This window comes from Anguilla rostrata, chromosome 1 (genome assembly GCF_018555375.3).
Source record: "Anguilla rostrata isolate EN2019 chromosome 1, ASM1855537v3, whole genome shotgun sequence".
NCBI lineage: Eukaryota > Metazoa > Chordata > Actinopteri > Anguilliformes > Anguillidae > Anguilla > Anguilla rostrata.
Window position 1 is genome coordinate 10,976,502 of NC_057933.1, and position 23,185 is coordinate 10,999,686.

The window sequence follows — 23,185 nt, forward strand, 5'->3', positions numbered from 1 at the left end:
TTGGGCAGATTTCTTTTTTAATGGAAAATGCAGTTTACTTATGACCTCAGCTATATGGATTTTAATTTATTTGTTGCTCATGTTACCATTGATATGCCAGTACATGACTATTTAAATTGAAGCATTGAGGATTCAAGAAATTCAAAATGAACCCCCCCCCCCCCCTTCTTGGTAGTCTGTTATTAATAAGCCATCAAGAAGGCTATTCCACTCTTCTCCAGCAGAGGGCATAAAAGGTAAAATAATAGGCATACTGTTTTCCTTGTCCAATTGCAAAATCAAATGCACAAAAAACCCACTGAATTTCCAATATTTTATTCATGGCAGAAAAAGATTCCTCTAAACAGTTTTTTTTTTTTTACAATGGAATACATTTTTGCTTATTAGATACAATTTGTACATTGCTTTACAAATATTTTCATTAAGCTTTAAAGCTGAAGAGATTTTACAAATTGTACAGTATAAGATTAGAACACTGTAAGAGTGGATATACAGCAGATCTGCAGACCTGAGGAGGCGGGGCCAGTTTGTATGTTCTCCGGCCCTGTTCCCCCCACCGCTCAGATAAACCACCGTTATAAGACTTGGAAACAATATAACCAGCATCTGCAAGTAAAATGAAAACCAAAAGCAGCTTTGCCAGTCCCATTTTCCTTCTTTCTGACCCAGATTATTATGTTATTTCATAGTTCTCATCGTCACTATGCCTTTTTCCAGTTCAGTCATTTTTATGGCGTACATTTTATCCACAATTTGAATTCCTTCCATCTGTATGGTTTGCCCAGGACATACCTTAAATTATTTCAGTTTCTTTTAGGAGACGCCATTATCCTTCATTGTTCATATGTCCATTCTGAGGAGTAAACTGGTCTCCTTCACCACTTTAACATTCAGAGCCATCTGTACTGTGAGGCTTGTCAGAGCCTACATACTGAAACCACTGGGCCTACCAGGGTTTTGGTTCAACGCATTGTTCATCCTTCACCAGAAACCGAACAGTAGTGACTCCATAGCCTTTTAAACAGATCTCTGTAGTTTTGAACAAAACATGCAGAAATAGTAGCCGTGCGAAGCGTGTCATGAAGCTGACCCTTTGTAGTAGCTTTGGGAACAAGTTACTGTGACTGTAGTATTTCTGTCTTTCAACAGCAGGATGTGTCCCTCCCCGTACAGCAGGAGATCTAAAAGTGTCACTGGAGTGAGAACGACAGTCCCGTCCAGGACACGGTGTCACAGATGCAGAATTGAGTCATTAGACTCAGACACGCATTCACTGCTGTTAACCTGCGACGAGCCCCTACTCAGCACAAATAAGCCCAGCACTGAGCACTCGCGCCAGGTGTGGCCGTGTACAGGACCTTATAAAAATGTGCCCAACAAACTGTCCCTAACTGTGCTCTTAACGCTGCCAAAAGCACTTATGTACAAGAGTCATTTAAATGCATCTCATTACGTTAGTTTAAACCTTAGAGCACCCCTGTGTATATGGTATCAAAGAGAGACAAAACATCTCTCGTAAAACATTTAAAAGGATTGTCATCCACAACAAGTACTTCTGTCTGATTTCCTTCATAAAACAAATCTAGAAAAAAGGCACTTTCATGAAAATGAAAAAAACATACCATACCGTTCACTGTTGAAGTGTGTTCAGTACATTATTTGTACAAGACTACCAATAAAACTGTAGCACTTTTGTTGGAAAATGGCTTTGATTTACAAGGTATTTGCACTCCGTAACAGATCCAACTAATTTGATGCTTCTTTAAACTTGCTTCCACTAATGCACGGTTGTAAATCAAAAGTATCTGTGCAGTCTGTTTTTGGTGATGCCAATGAGGAAGGAAACATTTTCTCCTTTTGAAAACCTCTAAATAGTTTAATCTCGTGTTTAGTGTAGAGCTATGCTGCTGGACTGCTAACAACGCACCGATAAGACAACAATGGAATGTAGGGTATATGTGAGAGAAACCCTGCACTGTGTGTACAAAGCATGAAAACCCAATCAGCCCATTACACTTTCAGAGCACAAACATCGCCGTGACTAAACAAAGGCTGGACCAATCATTTGGCGTCAGAGAAACACAAGCGGTGATACCATATTGGGTAAAATCATGACACATTTCACCTGACGTGATAAAGGTTAGCTTGATTCCAAGGTAAACACTGATATGCAGCACTAAGGAAGTGTATTTTATATTGCCATTAATCCATTGCACACATTTTCTGAATCCCTGAACAATGGCAATAGAAGTGTGATTAAAAGCTCAGTTCTTTGGCAAATACATGGAAAGGACTCCAGAGTTATCCCTACCCCTACTACACCAACAGATGGACCTGCTGTCTCTGTGTAATTTAATACCATAAAAGCCATTACAAAAAAGTGGACTCTGTTAGTTCGATCATGGATTCCCTTAATGCGAGTTGTAGCATCTGTCTTTTTAAAGATGAAAGCAGGCTATCAAAAATACTATGTTTGTACAAGCTACATTTTGTTTGGTATTTTGGGCTGAATTCACTACACAGTGAACAGTCAGTTCGTCCTGAAGGACTTTAAAACCAGCCTAGGAAGTTATCACTTAGTTCTGAATTTAGCCCCTTTCTAATATTCAAGATGTCCATTATTTTTGGTTCTTTAAGTAAAAAAACACATCTTATTTTTCAATGTTAATGGTCATATTTAACAAATAGCAATAAATCTTGATTGATTGGAGATTGGATCCCAGATAAAAAAGGCTTACCTGTGACTAAATCCTCATAACAATCCTTTTTTCATGAGTCACTTTTAATTGCTGGTGGTATAACTTCACCTTCACTGCACCATGAATATAGATTGGCATTAGTTCTGACCTAATAAATATAGGGTCTAATCATAAATGACCTTAATCAGTCATCTAAGAACAGATCCAAAACTATAACAGTGACATTTTATTCATATCTTCAGACATCAGTGTATTGCTCCAATAATAATTTCCCATAATTTAAAGGAATAATTGAATTTCTTCCTGTTAAACAGAAAACTGAAAATATATATAAAGATGTAGATAACATAAACCCAAAGTCTTTTTTTAGTGTTACTATCCTATATTTCTCAGATTCAGTGCACACTGCATACTTCTGAAAGAAACTGCCACACCCTTCTTCACTCGAACATTTATCTTCATCATCATTCCATTCCATTCCTTCTCCCCGATGACCTACTTTTGCTCACGCGTTTCCTCGTAGCTAAAACTGAAAAAAAGAAATCTACAAAAATACCAGTAATAAAAACAGTGCCGCGATCGATAGTGTTACACATTGATCGTATACGAGCGGCTTTAAAAACATTCGTTGCTATGTACAGCCAAAGAAAAAGTGCTGGGATATTTCATGGATTTGTAAAATAAGCTTTTAGTGTAAAACCCCACAGCAAAATTTCTATATAACACTGTCGAGAGGTAACACATTGGTGATGTGTTCGCTAGCTAGCGCGCTGCAGTTCCTTCATTTAGGCCTTATTCTCCTTCCAGGTCTATTCCTTCCGCTAATACTTAATACGATTCAGTGGGCTATTGGCTGTAAAAAGACCAGCACCACTGATCCACCGTTGCCCACCACTGTCTCAGAGTCACACAAGCAGAGGATAGGTGATCTGGTGGCAGGCGGGGAAGCAGGGACCACAGCTGACTGTGTCTCTCACACACACACACACACACACACACACACACACACACGCCTCAGGTCCTCAGCTCAGGCCAAACGTGCCTGCGTAAATGACAGGCTCATATGAGTCTGGAGTTTTTCAGGAACTGAATGAGCACTTTGTAAACGAAGGTGTACTGTGAAATGGTCTGCACCATCATCATGCGCTGCTGCCGTAGCATGTTCAGAGCCGTCGGGACGTCCAGCATCTGCCACACAGAGAGAGAGAGAGAGAGGCATTAAAGGCTACAACAGACAGTTCCCAGGTTTACAGGATGAAAATAAATCACGATTGGTAGCTAAAACCAGTGTGTGGGCAATCTTTGTTTTTTGGATACAGCAGACAACAGTCAATTGTTGAGATTACATATATCAGCTAATCAGCGTACACTATTTATCCACTACTAAAAATGAGCCTGTCCATGGTTCCTTGCCACCACACAATGTTGCTGTGAAAACTCTACTGTACAATAAACAACAGCCACAGACTGAAATGAAAACATTATGTACGGTATGTGTGTGACAGCACTTCTTTGCGACTCTCTTCCTGGCTCTTTTATAACATCGTGTACGCAAGATCGTAACGACAGACGCGCCAATACCTCGTTATGTTCCAAACAAGCGATCATGATTTCCGACAGGATCACCACTCCGGTGCGACCCACTCCGGCACTGCAGTGGACCAGAACCGGCAGGTTGTTGATCTTTGGGTCTGTGGTGCTGTTCGTGTGCCTCCTCACGGACTGGATCTCCTCCAGGTACGCTGCAACGCAAAGTTACAGCAACGGTGACTTCCATTCCGACAAAAAACACAACTTCGAAACAGAAATCATTTTAAAGCAAATCCTCCGGAGTGTGAAATTGCACAGAAGGAAGCCCCTAATTACAGTGTCAGAGAGGGCGGTGTTAATTTCCATTCCCCAATTACTCTGAGGGCAATCCACCTTTCTAAGAAGAACTACAGACGGCTCTTCACTGCTTTTAACAGAAAGCCCACATTGCTGTGATTGTAACACTGGGTCATGTGACCAGCGTTCATCTCTCTTCATCAGAGCACAGGAAGAGGCCGGGGGGGCTCTGGGCGAGGCGCGCTTACCCAGGAAGCCCTTGAAGTCCTCAGGGCAGCCGTGGTCGGGCCAGTCGGTGTACTGCAGGTGCCAGACGGTGCGCTCCTGCCCCGTCAGCAGGTGCTTGATCTTCAGGCCCGTGGTGGCGTAGCAGCCCGAGTCCGTGCGGAAGCGCGTGGTGATCTTGAAGCGGCCGTACGTGACCGTGTTGTGCCGCGAGCCCAGGCGGGGCCAGTAGCGGAAGCTCTTCTCCCTGCCCCCCTCCTGCAGGGCAAGAGCGTTTAACACAGAGGAGCGGTCACACAAGGGCTATCATCCCTCCCTTCCTCCTACAGGACAAGAGGGCTTTAAACAACAGCTGGGCTTTTCCAAGATACAATATAAACAGGCGGCAGAAAACCCAAAATGGGTCACGGGAGTGTATGAGGTGGGCCCTGTAATAGGCTAGTGAAATACAGAGTCTGTAATCCACTAGCCTCTGCTACTACGTGTATTTGATTGATCCCTGAAAGATACTAACACTAATATTCCGATGCTACAAAAGTAAACCTGAACCAGTGCTATAGAGTACGGATGTAGCTGAGCGACTTAGCAGCTCACCATGCGCTTAACTGTAACCATCTGACCGTTTCTGAGCACACTGCATGCATGATCAAAACCAGCATTCAGCAAGTAGTTCTGGTAGTTGTACACCAGCCATCTTATCGCAGTGTCCATTGTGAACAGGCATGTGGAGTAACGGCGGTGAGAGAGGCGGCAGGAAGGGGCTCCTTCTGGGCACTTTGTCTCACAAGCTCGGAAGTGAGTGTACAGGAAACGGTGCGTACCTCCTCAGCAGTAACCATGGCGATGATGGCCACGCCCTGTTCCCACACCATCTGCCAGAAGTCCTGGCAGGTGTTGCTGAGTGGCCCCTGGGTGGCGATGTAGCTCCACTCCTCCCCGCCCACAGTGACCTGGAAAACGGGAGGAAGGGACACTGTGCAGTCTGTCCTGAACAGGGACAGCAGCTTCCCCCTGCTGTTTACACACCATTAAAGGCCAACCACAAACACTGAGCGGCACTTACTCATGTTCTGTATAAAACTGAGTCACATTTAAGATCAATAAAATAATAAATAAATGACTTGAATAAAATGAAAAATACATACATAAAAAATGATTCCTGTCAGTTTTTCAGTGTGCAATAAAACCTTTAAATTTAACCTATCCTATAGTCTGAAGATAAAAAATGCTAAAACAGTCCAAGTGAGACCATTGTCTCTAAAACTCAGGTAATACATATTACTTTAATATTTACACAGAGGAGAGCAAAAATGTCAGGAACTCCTTATCTCAACAGCCAGGAATCCTCACTCCAGTTGCTAATTAACCAGTGCAGAAGGACACCGTTTAATGTGGCCTGAATGCTCCATTCTCTAACACTGTGGGTTTCCCATCCCTCTGTACTGAACACATAAGTGCTGTGCTTAACACCGCACAGCATGTCCAGTACCGCACACGTTTCCCATTTAGCCGTCTCCTGACAGGAGCGCCCCTCAGCACACAGAGAGCTCAGAGAGCTCAGAGAGCTCCAGCCTACCCTGACGTGCGAGGCGTTGATGTAGCCCGTGTTGTTCTCCTTGGTGGGCACCAGCTCCACGCGCGTGTCGTCGTAGGGCAGGACGTCCAGGAAGCGGTTCCTCTCGCCGCTCTCGGGGAGCAGGGCGGTGGAGCAGTCCCCGTCGGGCCGCCGCTTGGGCAGCTGCTCGTACTCGGTGAACACCATGCCCTGCTCCAGCCGCTGCTCCAGGACCTTACACTGAGACACGGTCAGACCGCGCGTGAACGGATCGCTCTGCATATCCACTTAAAGCGGTCGCGTTCCGGTTGGACAGTTTTGTGTTAACTTATTCTCCCAAAGACACAAAGGAACATAAATAGAAGGTTTCTTTTTTTTTGGACTTGGGCCCATTTTTCCAAACTAATTACACCCTGCTGATCGGTATTGATAGTTATCTTGTCACATTGTTCTTTGTGGAGCTTAGCTCACCCTGAAAACTGCTCCAGTCTGCGTAGCAATTCAGTTACACAAACAAGCCTTGAAATGCCTTCTAAATGTGGCTTTCCACCAAATATAAGCTTGCTTAACATTTACAAATGCATCTAATAGATAACTGTGAACACTTATTACTTAAAACTTTATTATTACAGTATTTTTAATGATTTTTTTGCACTATAGAAACATTTCCTTACTTGCAGGCTGTAACCATGCACACAGTGGGGCGTGTTGGTATACATGTTCAATACGATAGCTAACACCACAACGTCAAATATGGCTGAATGGCTACTGTACTACAACAATACTGAGGAGGCTTCTCTGTCTGCCGTAGCTCTCACTGAGAACAATGTATGCTTCCGCTAAAAAAAGTAGTCTGTCAACAGATAATCAAATCTGTCAAGTCTGTCAAATCCCTGGTAATGAACTGACGGAAAATGACTTAATTGAAAGTTCCCTTCAGGCTATGTAGTTATTTTGAGGCAGGAAATGCAATGAGTATTTACAGGATTGTTTGGTGGCTCCATTCGACTGCACTGCAAAGCAGTGTGGAGCAGGTCTCAAGGTGACCACAATTCCACCAAAGGTGTGACAAAATGACTATCGTTACCGACCTGCATGGTGGAAATAGTTCATAAAAATGGGTTGAAAAAGACAAAAGTTACCCTTTAAAGACATCTATCATGCACAAATTCTTTAAATAACTGCTGTAAGTAGCACTTTCACTTCTTACATGTCGTCACATGAAACACTGGTTAAAGTCAAATACGGTGAATTAGCCTACATTCAAGTAAACAACTTCCAAATATTGTTCAATTCATTTAAGTCAAAGAAAGTAAATGATCTGTAAAGCACGATCAAGTCGGAAAAGTGTTGTAACGACTGTAGCAAATGTGACATACACCGTCTAACACACGCCAGGCTGCTAGCGCCTAGCCCAGCGCAGCAGCCTGTGAAACGGCAGCGGCGGCCGCGGCGGCGGCGGCGCACCCACCCTCTCGTCGTTGGAGGCCTGCTCGGGCTCGTCCTTGCCCTCGTCGTGCATGGGCATCCTGGAGTGCGCCAGGCCGTTGAGCGCCGCCACCTTGAGCGGGCCCATCTTCTTGAAGTCTGGCCGCGTTCCCTTCTTCATGCCCTGGCGTGGTGGAGGATGAGAGCCGGCGTCAGGAGCGCGGCGCAGGAGAGCGCCTGGAATGCGCCCGGTCGGGCCGGGGTGGCCCGACCGCATTCCAGCGCCCGCGCCCACGGGCCCCAGGATCAGCCACGCGGAAACGGAGACGCCGATCCCTCAGCCTGATACCGTCTGCCGCGCCGCGGGCTTATCGCGCCGGCCCGAACGCCATGTCGAGCGCCGCGACGCCTCGACACCCACGGCGTTACCGCTGGACTCCTGAGTACTGAGGCTTCCCAGAATTTCTAGAAGTTTCCCGCTGTGTGGCGCTGACTAAAAGAAATCTGCTCAGATCTCATGTTGTCAGCGAGGAACGAAAGTTAAACGGCGGGTCGGACGAGCCGGTATCCACAGAGAACGCTAACACAGGGGTGTGTCCGCGCTGACGAACACACCGCCACTCTTCCCCCGTCTCCTCAGACGCACTCAGCGTGACTCACTGCAATGAGCCGCACGCCACAGGCTTACTCAGCCCAGCCGCTCACCTCTCCAAGAAAGGCTCAGCACTTCAGCATCCCGAGCAAACAAACAGCCAAGTATGAATACGTGAATGACGAGTCCTAAAACCACGACGAACCGGTAATTCAAGCATTTGTGGAGATTAATTCAACGTCCAAGAAAGCATAATAATTCAGTCTTTGAATGTATATCCTCCGTCATTTCTTGTTCTGTTACATTTTCACTGCTCACCTCAATTTTTCTACCACAGGAGAGTATTGCTGCTCGGGGGAAAACCACCCGGAGGTAGAGCCCAGTATAATGTGTTAAAACTAACCCAATGTGATCGGATCATGTGAGCCAGAACACAGAGGACCCTCACAGCCAGAATAACGCACCAGTAACTGTTTACGAGCACAGCCTATTTGGAATATTGTAGAATTCCAAATGTGGGCCTTTGAAATCAGTATCCTGAATACACATAAATATTTTGTTCCATTCACAGCTCTTTACAAAAGCCACAATGTTCTGGTTGAACCGCAGTTTGCGCATGTGATTCTAGAGCTCAGAATTTAGCTCAGTTTAGAATTCAGAATTAGGCCTTCACACCGTATTTTGCGCTACTCAACAGAGGTGTATATGAAAACAGCATATCTTCCACTAGAATGCCTGCGCTTGGCTTACTCTGAACATTCCATTCTGAGTGAAGGTATTTACATGTCATTTGTAGCTGTCGAATATTTGGAATAGCAGCAGAACCTTACGGAGCACATGAACACAGTGACTCACCCCTGTAGGAGGGAGGCCCTCCAGCGGGTTCCTCTTGCCAGGGGGCCCGTCTGAAACGGGCCTCTTCTTGTTGGGGTCCCTCTTGGGCCTGGGCCGGACGGGGCCGCTCAGGTTGCTCTCGGAGACGGAGGGCGCCATGGCGTTCCCCTCCCTCCTCTGGGGCCGCCCGTCCACCAGCACCCAGTCCGTCTCCTGCTCGCGGAGCAGCAGGTGCGGCTGGTAGGTGAGGGCGCTGGCCAGGGCGGGGTCCAGGGCGGGGCCGTAGGGGTAGGCGGGCAGGGCCTCGGCGGGGGCGTCCTGGGAGCGCGGCGTGTGCCTCCCGCTCTCGTCCTCCGGCTCCTCGTCCTCGCCGCTGCTGTGCACCAGCATGGTGGCGTCCGACAGCGACTTCTTGTGCCCGTAGCGCAGGTCCTCCCCGCTGCCGCCCGCCTCCTCGCCCGCCTTGGTCCTCTCCAGGAAGACGTCCAGCTGGGAGCCCGAGCGCGGGGCGGCGGCGGCGGCGCGGGGGGGCGGGGCCTCGGCGGCCGAGGCCGACGCCGTCCTCTCCTTCAGCTTGACGCCCTCCAGGCCGTAGGCCAGGCCGGCGATCTCGATGCTGTTGCGCTTCTGCATGCGCGTGTGGCGGGCGGTGACCAGCGGCTCGCTCACCTCCTGCAGCGAGTGCGCCACGGGCAGGCTGTCCTCCTGGAAGGTCTGCACCGAGTGGTGCACGCGCCGCGTGATCAGGTCCGGGTTGCTGCTGCTCACGTACAGGTGGCGCGACAGGTCCGGCGTGCTGTTGGCGGGCCGCGGGTACGGGTAGGGCGGCGGCGGCCGGTACACCTGGGTCCGCATGATGTTGGGCGCGGGGTACTCCTGCGCCTGCAGCTGCACGTTGGTGAGCTCGGGCACGCTGACGGCGCCCACCACGGGCCGGCGCTCGCCCGGGTACGGGTAGGGCGAGGGGCTGTGGAAGCTGTAGTTGAGGTGGAAGGGGTAGTGGCCCGGCTGGCCGTGCTGGCGGATCTCGGGCTGGCTGTACACCAGCGGGTCGGGCCGGCTGTAGGCGTACGAGCTGCCGATGTTCAGGTTGCGCATGGAGTGGCTCTGCCGCTCGGCCGGCGGGCCGCCCCGGGTCTTCTGCCGCATCACCGTCTCGTAGTCGGGCGTGGCGCGGTACGAGGGCGGGATGAGCGCGCTGTGGCGGTGCGAGGGCACGTAGTCGGCCCGCATGATGTCGCTGCCCGTGATGCTGGGGTTGGACGACATGGGCGACGGCTGCAGGTAGTGCTGCGGGTTGTTGAGCGAGCTGGTGCTCTGGGCGCTGTACACGCTGCCGTTCCGGATCCTTCCGTTGTACTCGTGCGGCGAGCGGTCCAGGCTGGTCTGCGAGTGGTAGTAGTAGCCGTTCTGATTGTTCATGTAAAGGTTGTCTGTAAGCAAAAAAAACGAGAGGTGAGGATAAGGGCCAGTGCTTACTTCTCCAGGCTAAATTTACTGTAAATATAAAAGCAAACAATGGCAGGACATCTTCAGGAATGGAGATTCTGTATTGGGGGAGTTTAAAACCCTCTTCACACTTATTAAAAATCCACATCTAAAACGTGTCTCTACCTTGGGATGACGTGTATGGTTCAGTGTAATGGCCATTGTAATGCATCTGTGGGGGACCCATCATGTACGCTTGAGGTTTTGGCTGGGGGGAGGGGGAAACAGAACACAGTATTACATAACAGTACATTTCAATTGTATATTTAAATAGAACATTACCTTGTTATTGTGGTCTCTTTGAAAATTGGGGAGAATGGGGGTTGTTTAGAGAACATCTTTGCTACTGCTATTGCAGGGTCACATGAATACAAAATGATTGCATCAAACATAATGAGCACAATTAAGTAACACCGTAAGGACTAAAAATATATCAACAGACAAGTAATTAGCTGTTCTGCTCCAGTGTTTTATTGTACGCTAATTTCAGAAATTCTAAAGTCTGTCAATCTGTGCGCTTAATTGTAAAGAAAAAATGGGCATTTACCAGAGAAAGCCTGGTGGATGATCTTCGTCTCACAGGGTTGACGGCAGCAGCCTGAGTTTGGCTAGAGAAAACATTAGAAATGAAAATGAATGGCTCTTGTTCTCTGTACTGTACAGTCAGGATCTCCTGTAGGTAAAGATAACTGGGAGTTAGGCTGACAGAAGCCCCAAAGAGAACTCTCCTGAGATCAACTGCCTTTATTCAGATCTATATAAAAACACTCTTACTACTTTCATGGTTACCACTGAATTGTGTGACTTCACAATTTAAAATCATTATTAATAGAATACAAGACAGTAGAGTCCATATTTCTGAGTAAAAGCTGGCATTTATGAACACAAATATTGGGTTGATTCTACATCTGTCCAGAAGAGTAACCACACTGCACTTTATTATTTCCAGTAAACAAAAAAAAATGAACCAAGCCTTTTGTTCAAGAATTCAAGACGAGGTGCAGTCAGGCTTATTTTATTCTTTTTTCATTCCAGTATGAATTGAAATATATATATATATTGAAATAAAATATTATTGTTCTTTTCCCATCACCATTAGCAAAGACAGGCCTTATCTGTAATGTATGTAACTTCTTAATAATAAACACTCAGTTTCATGCTAATGTCACCATCAGGGAAACTCCTAGGTCTGTAGGTACCAGGTTCAATTTACATACATGCAATGGCTTATGGTGGAACTGTCCACTTCAGTCTCCATTTTTATTGCATACTTACCTTTGACTAAACTGAGAAAAGCTTTTTATAAATATTCTACCTCAGAAAAAATGATCACTGGCTGCACAGGGACATTTCAGTGAACGTACAGTACAGTGAGCAGGACTGGTGACACCCACAAAGTTAAAGAATGGAAACACAAGGCTAGGTGGCCATGGAAAGAGAGTGTTTGCTCACCCCTTGATAGAAGGCAGAGAAGGACGTGAAAGCATTGGAAAGCGAGGAAAGGAAAGAGTGAGAATAGACTTCTGGGAGCTCTCAGAAGGCGGGGCTTCGCTCTCCTCTCTGGAGACAGGAAAGGGACAGGAGTGAGGAGAGCCGAGAGGAACAGCGGCGACACGGGCGAAAGACACGGGCGCGAAACGGGGCGCGGGGACACTTACAGACTGCTTTTGTTTATCTTATAAAACTTGTGCCGGGCCAGGCACATCCGGCACACGTATTTGGATGTTTCCATGTCCTCCTGAACAAAAAAAGCAAAAAAAAAAAAACATTTAAAATGGACACAATTTGGTTGCCTTTCAGGCGCAGCTGTTAAATTCACACCACACAAGTCACATTATCATTGTGGTTTGATAGTGAAAATATCGGCTCTTTACTTTTATGTGTAATTCACCAGGCCTTGTACTACAATCAATGAGTTGTAGCTAAACACAAAAATTAATTTAACACATTCTTCCTCATTTTGCTTATTCTTATTTTGCCTATTCATTTTATTTCTCGAAAGCAAAAACAGTGTAGTGACACACATAAACCCGTGAAAGGGAAAATGGCAACAAATATTTTTTAATATTTTTATCTGAGACATAAAAACTCCTAGTTCGGGCAATGGGCAATCTTTCTTCTTTTCATCTATTTTTTATCAACTGCATTCAATTCCAAATGGCTTTTTCCTTTCAGCACAATCACTCAGGTTGATGCCATATCCCAGCGCATTATGAATTCTATCCAACCAGGGGGAAATCCATCAGCAGCCTCACAGACACATCCAACAAAACCTGCATAACATGACCCTGTATGACACTCTCTGGTTTAACACATCAAAATATTATCAAATCTTAATGAAACATTCTTTCAGTTCCTAAACAGCATTTTTGTTTTATAGGTGAAAGTATCGCACCCCTCTTCTGTAGCTGCCATGTCACCCAAAAGTGAGAAAAGCCATTCGCAAGGTCCTGCTGTAACAAGCGGGCCATGTTAATCTGTCTAAGATGTGCTGAACCTTCAAGGGCTTGCCACCATCACTTTTTATTGTTCCTGTAGCTGGCGATTACTCACTCCCACTTGACAAACAAAATCGAACTGTACCAGCCTAGGAGGCTCAAAACAAGGAACTACCATCTGCAACTTCTAATGACGCCATTAAAAAAAAAACCAAGTTAACACATGAATATGCACAGCCTTCATTTCAAGAAAACAAATAAATAAATCAAAATATATATTTATGTTTAAAATAATTTTTTAAACATAAATGATGAGAAAGCATGTGTGTCGTGTGGCAGTCGGGAGACTTACAGTCTGGAACTGAATGGTGTCTTCTTTGTTCGCCAGCTCCAGAGCAAAGAAAGACTTATTGTGAGTCATGTTGTTAATGTCATTCCACCTACACAGCCAATTAAAACAGGGAAAAAAGATGGTAAATGTGGTTACAATTTTAGACACTGCAATTACAGACAGGCTAGAAATACATAATATGACATGAAAACCTCCATGCAAGCCTTTTAATAAACACTGCGAATGTGGACGTCCTTCACACATCCTAATATAACAGCGGTAGTGGCTTATAAGGACATACGGTGAAGCTGAATGAAATGAGTGACAGAGGCTGCGAGCCTTTAATGGCAGCCCATCACACAGACCTTTAAGCAGGTAGGGCCAAAGTTTTAATTAAGCGCGAAAATAAACTGTGCAACAAATAACACGTCCCCATCTTTATGGAGACCCACGCATTTAGAAGCATATCGTATTGCCGGGCTGTTTCTTTTCCGTTCTGAGCTCCCGTTCCTTACGTTCTCACCTAAATATAACGGGAGGCCTGCCGTTTTTGTGCTTCACAAAGATCCCATCCAGACATGCCCCGATGAGCACATCAGTGCCTTGGCTGTCCTGTTGCAGTGAAGAGAAAGCACGACACGCCACATCAGCTGTTGCATTTCCCCTGTTCGTTACATCAGCTCGCTGGAAGCCTTTACTGTTCTTTAGCAGCTCTAATAACATTACTGTCCATAATGCAATCCAGGTATTTCTGCTTTGCATTAGCTAGGCCCATGTACCATTTGAGCTGATCTGATTATTTAGATGGCAGGTCAAATTGGCAGGGGCATTAAAAGCATGATGCTCTCACTGAATCTGCTTAAATGGCAAGTATCAAATACTGAGTGCCTCCACCCTTAATGTTTCTTGATTCTAAGTGCTAATGCATCTGAAAAAAAGCTACTGATGATAGCCAAATTGCAAAACTATTTGCGGCGTTAAAAAACATAAAATGAATACATTATGAATGAATACGATATTTCCTCAGAATCTTTTGGGAGAGACCTTGTGGCATGATACCAAAAATGCCTAAAAACAAATTCAGTTATGCACTGTACAATATAATTCAACAGATGAGTTAGGCATTGTAAAAAATAAACATCAGGCAATTTGATGACATCACATAATAACGTTTAAATCAATAAAGTTCATCTGGAGTGCTATCTACCCATCCAGATCGCTTCACTGAGATTTGATGAGTTTTCTGGGTATCCCCTGCAGCTCACCCATATAGCACAAACCTCAATAGGGCCAACATTCGAGGCACTCAGAGTGCCAAAAATTAACATTTGAAAAAATCAACAGAAACTTCTCTTTCCAAATATAATGACAGTTACTCAAACATCCACAGACCTCATTGTTTTAAAACATCGTTTCAGCATTGTATTAACAATGTTGACACTGCACTCCAGAAAATTGGTGTGCTTTAGTTGAGACAGAGTACAGATATGCACAGTTGGTGTATTTCAGTAGAAAGTAGTTTTCAATGAAACCATGAACAACAACAGCTGTCAATGTTTGTGTTTAACCATGTCATTATATATGGAAAGAGATGTTGCAGTTGAGTTTTTCGAATGAAACTTTTTGCCACAAAAGCTTTGCCCACTGAGGTCCGTTGTGTCAGATATCTAGAAAACTTCAAAAATCTCAGCAAAACTATCTGGATGGATAGATAGCACCATGGAAACATAGCTTTATTCCATTTTTGAGTGAACTGTGCCTTTAAATATCCGACAAAGACAATCGGATATAACAGACTTTGTGAATTAGCCATATGAAGAGCATATGTGAGACAAGTAAAAATGATCTGTTTTCAGTCAACAAAAGAGCTATTCATGCAGAAGGTCTGCCATACACAAGCCGAGTATGACACAACTCCACTGCCAAAGCACAAGATATTCAGTGTGTGTGCGTACCAAGCAAGCTGCTTTATGTGGAGATATAGCTTTCCATAGACCATATTTTAAAAATGACTATGGGCACAGTCTTTGTGAACTGTGTGAAAATGCCACAGTGGGGAGTTGAGTTAGTCCTGTAAGGGACTGTTAAGCAAGAACACCAAATTACTGAGGAATGGAAAGGTCTGTTCAGTACTGATACAGTAGGTCTGCTTTACTAGTGTGTCCATACAAAGCACTGCAACCCTAAAGACTTCTGGCAACAGCAACGGACAAAACACATTGAACATAACACACTCTGAGTTACTAGAAAGTAAAATGTACAAGTAAAAGGAACACATTTGTGATTTTGTTAAACAGACTATAAAAATAAACTCTTTAACTCCAACTTAAATTGTAAATTATATGATGTTCACATTAGCTTATGCTGGCATTCAAATTTCCCATTTCTGACCACAGGTATGATTTTTTAACTTTTTTTCAGTCTACAGTTTTAAACTTTACATTAAAATCAGGTTGAGTGCTTTAAAAAAAAAAAAATATGGGACATGATGCCTTTGGTTTTTATTTGTTTGCTTTTTGTGAACCCCACGCACAGTAAAATAATACAAAATGAAATAACTCTAGTCCACCCGCGTCAAGCTGTTAGCGTGGTTTGACTGGGTCTCTTCTCACCTTGGCTTGATAACTCTCCTGGCCATAGCCTTCCATCTTCTCCACCTCCTGCATGTACAGCATTTCAGCCTCTGGGGCTGGCAGGCCTCTGCATGAGAACATAACACAGGGTTCCTGTCTCGCACACTGGACCATACACGTCATCGTCCTATATCGCACCCGATACTGATAAAAAGGGGAACTGAGATTTTAGTGCGCTCTGTTATTACACAATCCACAATACTGTTCAACCTTGCACCAAAATGATTCAACTTACTACAAAGCGATTCGTTTTTTTAAAAAAAACATAGTGAGCTACTTTCCTTTGTTCTTTGTTTGGACAAGAATAATATAAACAATTTACAGACGTGTCTGTGCCAAGGCTGGCAGATATTTTCAGTCCCGCATCATATTGAAGTCGTAGGTTCTGATCAGTGATAAATGGCTCTCGGTGCAGGCGGTAAGCACTTGAAAGGCTATGAGCCAGGTTCAGCGATTCCGCTTTTATCTGTTCTATATAAATCACCGCTGACAATTCATCAAAAGACTCCTCAAAACTATAAACCGAAACAGATGATGGCATCGTGTGAGCATCTTTACTGCATTAGTTCCAATAGATGAATTACTGCTTAAAGCCAGATCAGAGGGTTCCACCCACATGTGGAAAAACACGAACGGTAAATCTACACTTCAGCGGATCTGCCATGTTCTATGTTCTTACCTGTACTTCTGATAGAGCAAGGCCACTTTCTGAGTGGCTTCTTCCAGCACTCTTTCATCTTGGATCCATCCCTTCAGAGCAATGAAAAACAGGACAGCATGGGCATCGTGACACATGCATTTGCAAAAATGTAAAAACATGGCAAATTTTATTTAATCCAATTATGCTTCCTTAACCATATAGGTAAAACACTTACAATAGGAAACAACACAAACTTTTGCAGAAATTCCTGGGATTCATAGCGATTGAAGTCACCAAAATCAGCTGGGGAAGAAAAAAAGCATCAGAGTAAATATTTTCAATTTAAAAAGCATTCCAATTTTAAACAACAGAATGTTTTACAAAGTATCAATATTTTTATGGCACTGCTATCAAAGCCCAATTAATGAGACAATTATGCCTGGTTGTAAAGATTGTGTATCACCTAAGTGAGGGAGTGGGGGTGTACTCTACTCATTTCAATAGAGTTTACGCTCTTTAAGAGTCCAGCCAGACAATTAATAGGAAATGAGATAAACAGCCAAATTAACCACAGAGACATCAATAAATCTTGCCTTACATTCAAACTCCACTCTTTCAGTTTCAGAATGCGCCAAGGTGGCATATATGCAACAATCTGAGGATAAAACACTTCTTGATTTTGCAATCCTCCTCAAATCAATTCATCCAAGGTTACATGTGCTTATACAATTAAGGAACACCAACTTAAAAGTGAAACGGAAATCTTAGAATGTCAAGAGACTTTCTGGACAACCACTACAGGCTAATTTTAGCAATGGTGAGACTGCTACTGTACGGAATCGATTCACGGTTTGAAACTGCAGCGGTCCAATGCTAACAGCAATTTCAAACTGCCATCGGAAATGTTAACAGCTATGTTGGGCATTCCAACTATTGACCTAACCGTGTACTAAAACCAGCATAGGCAATCCTGCCAACGAGCAAAAATAGATGCGGCTACATCTTCAGACTAAACAGCCGAAAGCAACCTTACATAATGCACCCAAAGCGAATGGCACAAAACACCATTTTAGCTTGACTATAACTGCGGCATTCTTTACCCCGACATGTGATTCACGTCAAGCGGCAGTTTGGACCTGGTTGCAATAGCGAGTGATCTCAGTTCCTCTGCTATGTTAACACCAGGCCAGTAACTTTTGCTGCCAGATATATCTTTGCCAGCAGTGTTTGAGATTCTTTTCCTTAGCAAAGGCTGGTTGGAAATGTCATGGCTTGAATCTCAATTTGCTCAGCGCGGGCACTAGTGTTACAGCTCCGTAAAGTGTGTACTGTAGCATGCTGGATACACACGTGTTACCATACGACCATACCACTGCGCACCAGAGTTAATGCGCACCAGAGTTACAGCTCTGTAAAGCACGTCTTGTAGTACACATGAAACCTACATGCTACCCGTACCATTATGCACTATGTAGTAATGGTTCCTTCCATTATGCATATATCCTTCCTACAAGTGGCACAAGCGGCTTCAGAAGACGTACTGTGGTGGAGCATATATAAAAGAGACCTGTTTGTACACAGTTAACATCTTCGGGATCAATACAGCAGGGCCAAAGTACAGAATTTACTTTGACAAGCCATCTGAGCAGTGAGAAACATATAACCATGCAGCATGGTGTGTCGCTGCCTCTGAGCTGGTGATCAATCTCCACTCCCCAGACAAAATGTGCTCATCTGAAATGTTTTACTGTCCCAGATCACGCTACCTTGCACAGCTAAGGCAGCCAGCCGTATGGCCTGCTCTATGGAGCAAGGTATTCGGCCTTCCAAGATATCTTTCTTCAGCTGAAGGTAATACTGGTATCTGCAGGAGGAGGAAGAGGAAAAGGAGGTCAGTGTAGTTACTTTGCTCAGATGAAAGATGCAAACCTGTAAGATTATGTAAGATTATATAGGCTACATGCTGGGAGGAATTCAACAACACAAATCACTAAATCATGTAGTAACATTTTACAGGAAGATTTTCTAAAGGTTTGTCACTGCTTGGTGAGACTGGGATGACCATGCAGAACTGATTCTCCTCTTTGTACGTACCAACATTCAGGGCAACACAGAAACTAGTTTCACCAAGAATATTTTAACCAAGTGGAGCTCACCTTGTTATCTCCTGCTGTAACTGGCCCACACTTGGCACATAAAACACTACTCCGAAGTAAACCGTGGGCTCCAAGCCATATTTGTCCAGCTGTTTTTTCAGCGGCTTTTCCAAGTCAATCCATCTCTGTTGGTTTTGCTTGTTGAAGTACCAGAGACTGAAATATGTCACCTGGATGACAAACAATTTCATTTTCAGTAACAATTTCTTTGTCAGTGCAATGGGACAACCTGTGGCTTCTTTATGAAAACAGGGAATAGAAGCATGTGAAACCAGGTCAATGGAAGCACACCTCCCTCTAAAATAGCTACTTATCAGGTGTTTTCCACTTTCTCTGTCAATCAGCAGAACTTCTTAAGAGACATTTAAGGGATGTCCTGAGGAGTAAATATTCCCCTTTCAAGGTTCTATCCTGACTTTCAGCAGCCAAATATCGTACAATTACCTTTAAATTATACTGCTGATGGTTGTGTCTGCATATTTTCCCATTATATTTAACATTCAACTGCAGTGATGCAACGGACCTTTCCTTAAGAGCCAAGTAACAGCATAACATAACCACAAAGCTATCAAAACAGTCTTTTTGACAAATAGAATACTAGTAAATTCTAAATAAAAAGTCAAACTGAAGAAAGACTGTTGTTGGAGTATGGCTCTAATTGTTATGTCCAACTTTACCACTGACACTTTGGAATAAATTGTTTATAAAGCAGATTTAACATTGTATTCATTTTTGTCCCCTCTTGGAAAAATTTAGTTTGATAATACAGATTACCAACAAAAATATTACTTCACGGTAACAGATGCAGCTTGCTTATGGCAGAGGAATCGTTTTTGAATCCCTGACTTATTATTCCTGGTGTATTAGCAGCGCAACTATCTAGACCCTCAGGCCTCCCTGCCAGATTTACAGCTTCATTTATAGTTCAACACCAATTAGAGTAACATGAAGAATACAGGATTACAAGGACAACTACACACACTCTCAGTCACTGGCATTACTTGAGGGGTGAACAGTAGGCTCCTCTAGGATGATGATTTACAGTTAAGAAGCTAAAAAAAGTAAAAAGATCACATTTAAGTCTTTAATAAACACCAAAGTCATTTTTGAACCATACAGTCTCCTCACAATCGCAAGATAAAATAAGGTACCTTGTTCTGATGGAGTGGAAAATACACTGGTCAACAAAACTGAATCACTGCAATGAGCTTAACACAATGCAGACCTGCACAACTGCGCTGGCCGTTCCTCGAGTTCATAGCTGGCACATAGTGTCACCGCATGACTAAGGGCATGCGGTATGCCAGTGGCTGAAACCAGTGACACTTAATTGCTCAAATGACAATGCTGGCTTGTGTAATACAGACTGCTGCTGTGGCAGAAGGATGTGAAGGTACACAAAGAAGTCAGTTTCACCGATAGGTAAGCGCAAGCAAGGGTCGCGTGCCTCAGTGGCCAATACATACCTCTCGTAGCTCTAGTCTCTGAGCAACAGCTTCCAGACATTCCTGACCGACGCTCTCCACAGAAAGTGTGAACTCAACAAATTCGCCGTTGAGCAGCTGGATGCGCGTAACAAGGCAGCTTTTGCTGGAGACCGTGTACCTTCGTGTTCTCTTTAGTTTCAATCCAAATGGTAAGGGCATTGTTCACTCTCTGTCTGCTGACGTCCCTCCGTTGACCAGAAATATCTGTCCCCGTGTTTTCTAAAACCTAACCCAGTAACATGTGACTGGATATTCAGAATTCCACACAGCAGATGCATGTGTTCCTAAAGAGAACATTGAATTAAGATAAGAGTTTGAACATGCAACATGGTTCAAAGTACATTTTACAATTTGGATGTCCACCATGTGTCAGGCCTCCACTACTGGATGTGTGTAAATTTGGGGATTTATGCCAAACGCCAAAAATGAATGACAAATGACAACAAGAGCCGTCTTCACAACTCTAGTCTTGCCTAGATTACTGATCTTACTGAAATTACTGATTACTGAAACGCGAATGTCTGTGACTGACTGACTGAGTGCTTGATGAAGTTACACCACTGGTCGGCCGAGTTATGTCGCCGGATCACGTGTGTTAGGTCCAGCCATATACTAGGTTTTAACCTGGTCTTGTTTTTCTTAAAAGGCTATATCAATGCTTTCATGAAGTGTTTATATGTCCTAGTACAATGATTGATATTGAAACCCAGCTAATGGTATAACATTTCGTTTAAAATATGAAGTATTAAATTAGTGGCTTGCTAAATTGCTTTCAGATAATAACAAAAACAGGCAAGTTGGCTAATTAAGGTACGGTGCGCATGGGCCGAAGACCAGAAAAAGAATGGCACAAACTTTTACCGTGGCAGGTGGGAAAGATGGCTAGCAAAGTGCGTTAGTATTTTTGAGTCAGAGACGGAGTAGAATCTCAACATTTTTGCTAAACAAATAACTGGACGTGACATGGCCGGGTGATCAACGCTCCCATCTTGCCTGAAGTTAAAGCTCAGCAGCGTCAAAAGTGTTAGCTATACAGTAACGTTCACTTGTTAACCGACAAAATATAACGTTACTAATTTCAGCATCTTGTACTAACAATAATTAATTTATACGTCACTTGGTTGTCTTTAAAAACGTTAAATACTTTCTGATAATGTTAAGTAGAGTAGTTAAGCTAGTCTAGCTAAATTGACAACTGTGCTTCCCAAACGTTAGCTGACTAAGGATATCTGGCTAGCTAGTTAATGTTCGCCAAAGCAATATCCAAATAAATAACATGGCATTGGCTTGCCGTTGCAATCTGCAATAAATCAGCTAGTCTAGTTAACTAGCCAATCTAGCCAGCTATCAAATTTAATCCTATCACGCAAGTAGCCAACTAACGCAGCTATCCATCTGCCTTCTGTCATCACGTCTCAAGGATGGCAGAAAAACAACGTTAGCAAAAAGCTAGCCACTTAAAATCAATGAGAAACAGTGATTTAAAGACAGCTAGCAAACTTCGGGTAGTCTAGTTTGTGAAGATAACGTAGCTAAACCATCATCAGCTAGACAGTCTAAAGTGAAACTTGCTTGCAAACAAATCACACTGTACAGTTATCGCAACTAACGGTAGATACTTTCTACCAACTGTAGTATCTGATTAACGTTATATAGCACTAGCTAATGTTGATAGCTGAGCAGATAATACATTGCTGACAAGCTAGTGGTACCTCCCTAATGTTACCTATCGAACAAAATAAAATCAGAAACCAGTTAATATTATCTAGCTCGCGACATAACTGGCTGCGATTTTACAACGTTCTAACTCGTGATAATTTAGCTAACTAGCAAGAGCACGTAGCACGAGCTGAGCTCACTAACCAGCCAAAAAATACAGCCAGAAAGCCTACGACTGCGAATTTAACAAAGTTGACGAAGCGAATTCAGGCTAATTTCACGACTAAATTCGACAGGTTAGCTAGCTAACAACAAGCTAATTATGAGCAACAAGTTGTTTAAACTTCCATACTAACTAGCAAAGTCCGCGTCTCTTAAGTCAAACACGAACAATATCACACCATTAGTTTACAGTTTAATGTTGAATTACACTGGGGGCATAATTTAGCTAGCCGACGACAACATCGGTCTTTCCGGAGCTGGCTGCAGAAGCATCAAAAAGTGCATTTTCACTATATTCTACCTACCTGTTGATATTATCCTCTCCAAAGAAATTTGCCTGTTTGTAAACCACACGCATTCTGCACAACACACAATTCCCCACAAACAAATTTTGAATTAGCTACCTATTTTGAATTTTCGCTAGTCAACTTCAATGTATCTTTCTACAGTAGACTAGGCATGCTGTAATCCGCACAGGTCACACTAAAAACACGCTTCACTTCCTGTCGACAGGCAAATGACCAGCCTTCGTATACATCCGCGGATCTATTTTCCCCTTGTCTGTCTCAATAAATATTCGTCCACTAACAGCAGACCGGTATTTTCAAAACAAAGCAGTCTGAATCGTGCGCTGTGTAAAGAACAATGGGAATTTAATTTAAGCGCATATCCAGCTCGGATCATTTCATTTGAACGAATACTTTTGGAGGTTTTTTTAAATAATGTTTTGCTTACGGCGTGATACACAAAACACCACCGGGTTTGAGTCCATTACATCAGACAGCTGGAATGCCAGGCAGCGAAAATGCCAGGAATGAGACAGCTGTCTCATCCACTGCCGAGAGGGGAGCAGAATTTTAGACCGCACGAAGTCTCGCGATTAAATATATATTTACACACACGCACATTTTTTAAAGTTCTACTGAAACGTAAACGTTTATTATTATTGATGATGATAATAATAATAATAA

The 23,185-nt window shown here is 43.8% G+C and overlaps 1 protein-coding gene across 3 annotated transcripts; it reads right to left on the bottom strand.

The window, feature by feature from the left end:
- Positions 1 to 299: 299 nt before the first annotated feature.
- ptpn21 (protein tyrosine phosphatase non-receptor type 21) lies at positions 300 to 22,831 on the bottom strand. Of its 3 annotated transcripts, none has more exons than XM_064321793.1 (20): positions 22,619 to 22,831; positions 20,313 to 20,617; positions 18,847 to 19,016; positions 18,457 to 18,554; positions 16,926 to 16,993; positions 16,730 to 16,800; positions 16,030 to 16,117; positions 13,941 to 14,029; positions 13,439 to 13,526; positions 12,307 to 12,386; positions 12,101 to 12,208; positions 11,196 to 11,256; positions 10,775 to 10,856; positions 9,182 to 10,593; positions 7,778 to 7,918; positions 6,328 to 6,546; positions 5,573 to 5,701; positions 4,775 to 5,009; positions 4,281 to 4,441; positions 300 to 3,887 (listed from the first exon to the last, which is right to left on the bottom strand). In XM_064321793.1, the coding sequence occupies exons 2-20, from the start codon at positions 20,490 to 20,492 to the stop codon at positions 3,759 to 3,761; spliced, it is 3,609 nt and encodes a 1,202-aa protein (XP_064177863.1). In that variant the 5' UTR covers positions 20,493 to 20,617; positions 22,619 to 22,831; the 3' UTR covers positions 300 to 3,758. The 3 variants fall into 3 exon arrangements, with proteins under 3 accessions (XP_064177863.1, XP_064177854.1, XP_064177874.1); XM_064321784.1 differs by having other exon boundaries at positions 22,520 to 22,830; XM_064321804.1 differs by lacking the exon at positions 12,101 to 12,208 and having other exon boundaries at positions 22,520 to 22,775.
- Between the last annotated feature and the right edge of the window lie 354 nt (positions 22,832 to 23,185).